Below are 3,301 nucleotides of genomic sequence, written 5' to 3' on the forward strand. Positions count from 1 at the left end.
CCATGGCCATTAGAGCTCTGTCACCCACCCTGGTATGATGGTGACAGCTATCCTAACACATATTCTAAGGATCTGGGAAGTTGGAGTTGGCGGCCAAGTGCAGCGAAGAACGAATAACAAGATGTACCTACCTGGTAGCTACTCCGACCCAATCTTTACAGTCACGAGAATGTGATCCGATTCGAGCACGTTTCCAACGTCTATGATTAAAAAAACGTGTGCGCGGCACAGGTGAGACGACTTTTACACGCACCCTCCGGATGCCAAAGTCGCATCAAGAAAATTCAAACGTCCAAAGGGCATCGGCAGGTGATTTGGGCGGCTTTCTAAGAAACACGGACAGCGTGGCTCAGAAGGGTTCCTCACCTTCCCACCGGGCCTTTATAACCTCACTGCAACCAGAAAAGCCCGGAGGATCCGAACGATTAAAAAAAACACATACAGCTATTCTTCTGTGTGTATTGAATTGGGTGGGAATGGGGATTGAACTCGAGATTGGCACAGCACAGGAAAGGGGATGGGTGAGAGGCGCCATTATTGGGGCCGGAGCTTCTGGGACAGTCAGCCTCGCCATGAACAGCTCTAATGGCGAACTCTTTGCAGTCAAATCCGCAGCCGGTTTTAGTGTGGCTTTGGATAATGAGTACCAGATTTTGCAGCGTCTGGATTCTCCATACATTGTTCGTTGCCTGGGGCGCGGTTACAGCGTTGAGAACGGTGCAGAGGTGCACAATTTGTTCATGGAGTACATGCCAGGTGGCAGCGTAGCGGATCTGCTGACTAAGTTTGGAGGGCGGCTGGAGGAATCCGTGATCAGGGCTTACACTCGTGGCATCCTACGTGGAATCCATTACCTCCACAGGCAGGGGATTGTGCACTGTGATATCAAGGGGAAGAATGTTCTTGTGGGTGCCAATGGTGTGAAGCTTGCTGACTTTGGCTCTGCCAAGAGGATTGGTGATGAGAAGAAGGGCCAGGAGGCCCTGCAATTGAGGGGGACCCCTCAATGGATGGCTCCAGAGGTGGTGAACCAGGTGGAGCAGGGGCCTGCTTCTGATATTTGGTCTCTCGCCTGCACTGTGCTTGAGATGGCCACTGGCAGGCCTCCATGGAGCAATGTTTCCAGTCCCCTTGCTGCAATGTATCGGATTGGATGCACAGAGGAGCTGCCTGAGTTGCCTGCATCGCTTTCACCTCAGATCCGGGATTTCCTAGAGAAATGCTTTCGGAGAGATCCCAAGAAGAGGTGGACCAGTGCAGAGCTGTTGAACCATCCTTTCCTAAATGAGGACTGCTCTGCCATAGAGGCAGAGGAGGCCATTAAGGATCCGGGATCCCCAACTAGTCATTTGGATTTTAGGAATCAAGTATGGGATTCCTACTCTTCTCAGACTACTCCCATTCTGTCACTCAGCAGCCCGAGCCCAAATGGAGAATCAAATACAGAGGTGAATACATCAGTTGAGCAATGCCCAAGGCCTTCTCCCAGGGACAGAATGATGGCACTGGCCGCAGCTTGTAAATTTGAAGATGTTGCTAACAGGCCTAATTGGATCACAAGCCCTCATGGTCAGTGGATTGTTGTGAGATCTTCTAAAGGTGAATCTCCAACTTCAGATAAAGCTGTGTCAAAATCAGACATTAGTAATGACTCCTCCATCCAAGAGCTTCCATTCACAAAAGGAAAATGCAGTGCCAGCTTGGAAGCTGTCAATTGGGAAGAGCTGCAGCCCAGATGTGAACTAGATGAATGCTTGGAGGCTGCGGTCTCTGCAGCACAGCCTGAACATCAATCATCTTCCAGCTCTTCTGCTGAGACTCTGCATCATGACTCGTTTCCAATGGCGGCAGCATCCCATTTGATTGATGAAGCTTGGGACCTGTATGGAAATTCATATCAGAGCATTGCTGGTGGTGATCCTGGCATCTATAACAGATCAGTACTTGGAGAAACATTTACATTTCATATCTTTGATGATAAGTGGACCTCTACCACTCGGGAAGGGACAGTTTACTGCCCCTGTTGTAGTAATATATGCACTGCACAATTTTACCATACAAGTATAGTAAAGGGGCAATTATACATTATCTGGGTTGTCTGTGCTTTTGGTGGGTTTTATTCAAAATTAATTCCAATTAAGTTTATCCTGCAACATTATGAACATTATGATTCTGATTGGTGATAATAACTTACATTACTGTTAGTGTGAATTCTCTCGAGAATTTTTCCTTTTGCTTTTGGCTAGAATATCTTAACCAGGAGTCTCAGTCACCTGCCCTCACATTCTGATCTCTCACTTATCTTCAGGGGCAGGATAACAACCCAAATGACCTTTCTTATTCTTTTGCTCTCTCGTTAACTAAAAGATAAAGGTATTGTTTCACAAAATAAAACTTAATGCCTGCTGTTGAGTTTTTAATCTCTTCAATTGCATGCCTCTTTTATCATATCCTGCCAAACCAAATCAGTTACCATGAACCTTTTATGTCTTCAAAACATGCTTAAAAATTTGGACTTGTTTTCTCTTCATGGGACGAGCTTGCTTTTTCTTCATGGGACGACCTAGTGGTTGACACAATGGGATATATTATCCCTTTTACCCAGTTTCAAAATTTCAAATCCTCTTTCCAGTGGTTGGCACAATGGGATGTTACCCGGTTTCAAATCACACAGGGGCATCTTTAGCTCCTTGTGATAAGGCTCAACGAGTAGGCTCACCCACTGTCGTGGAGTCTCAAATCTTGCTAAATCAAAAATTCCTGATATATTTGGCTATTGAATATACCCTTGGCGTCATAGTGGCAATCCCTAGATTTGATCTTAGGCCTCACCTAGAAATTGTACTCACTTTTGAAGAATCATCATTTCAATTAAATCTGTAAATTAAGTGATTATTAATTTGCAGAAACTGGCCACTCAATTGAGAGGAAAACCAGTGTTACCGAAAATTGACAACAGTTTGGTGCTGTTCATGTCTACCATTGAAACTGATCTCTGATTTAATGTGTATACCGTCCTCTCAAACTGATGTTCCATTCAACAGTTTTCTTTAATGGAGCACACCCTCTTGAAATCTCCTCCAATGTGCTTCCAACAATTTGTTTTGAGAAACTGACTGATGCTTCTTCCTTTTGCGTTCCATTCAGTTATTTTAATTAGATGGGATTTCTATTCCCTCCATAAAACGAGAAATATTAGTACCCAGGGAATAACCAAATGTCACATATAGTGAAAATTGAAATGATTCAACAACAGGTGAGTTTTTCATCAACGTGAATCAGCCATTTACTGTGTGCCAGT

General features: G+C 44.8%; 1 protein-coding gene across 1 annotated transcript; it reads left to right on the plus strand.

Annotated features, from left to right (window-relative positions):
* Nucleotides 1–245: 245 nt before the first annotated feature.
* LOC149171221 (uncharacterized) lies at nucleotides 246–2,191 on the plus strand. Its single transcript, XM_089427455.1, has one exon. The coding sequence runs from the start codon at nucleotides 261–263 to the stop codon at nucleotides 2,181–2,183; it is 1,923 nt and encodes a 640-aa protein (XP_089283581.1). The 5' UTR covers nucleotides 246–260; the 3' UTR covers nucleotides 2,184–2,191.
* Nucleotides 2,192–3,301: the final 1,110 nt, after the last annotated feature.

This window comes from Pinus tabuliformis, chromosome 4_2, assembly GCF_031772625.1.
Source record: "Pinus tabuliformis cultivar Carrire ecotype Pingquan chromosome 4_2, CPIR1, whole genome shotgun sequence".
Taxonomy (NCBI): domain Eukaryota; kingdom Viridiplantae; phylum Streptophyta; class Pinopsida; order Pinales; family Pinaceae; genus Pinus; species Pinus tabuliformis.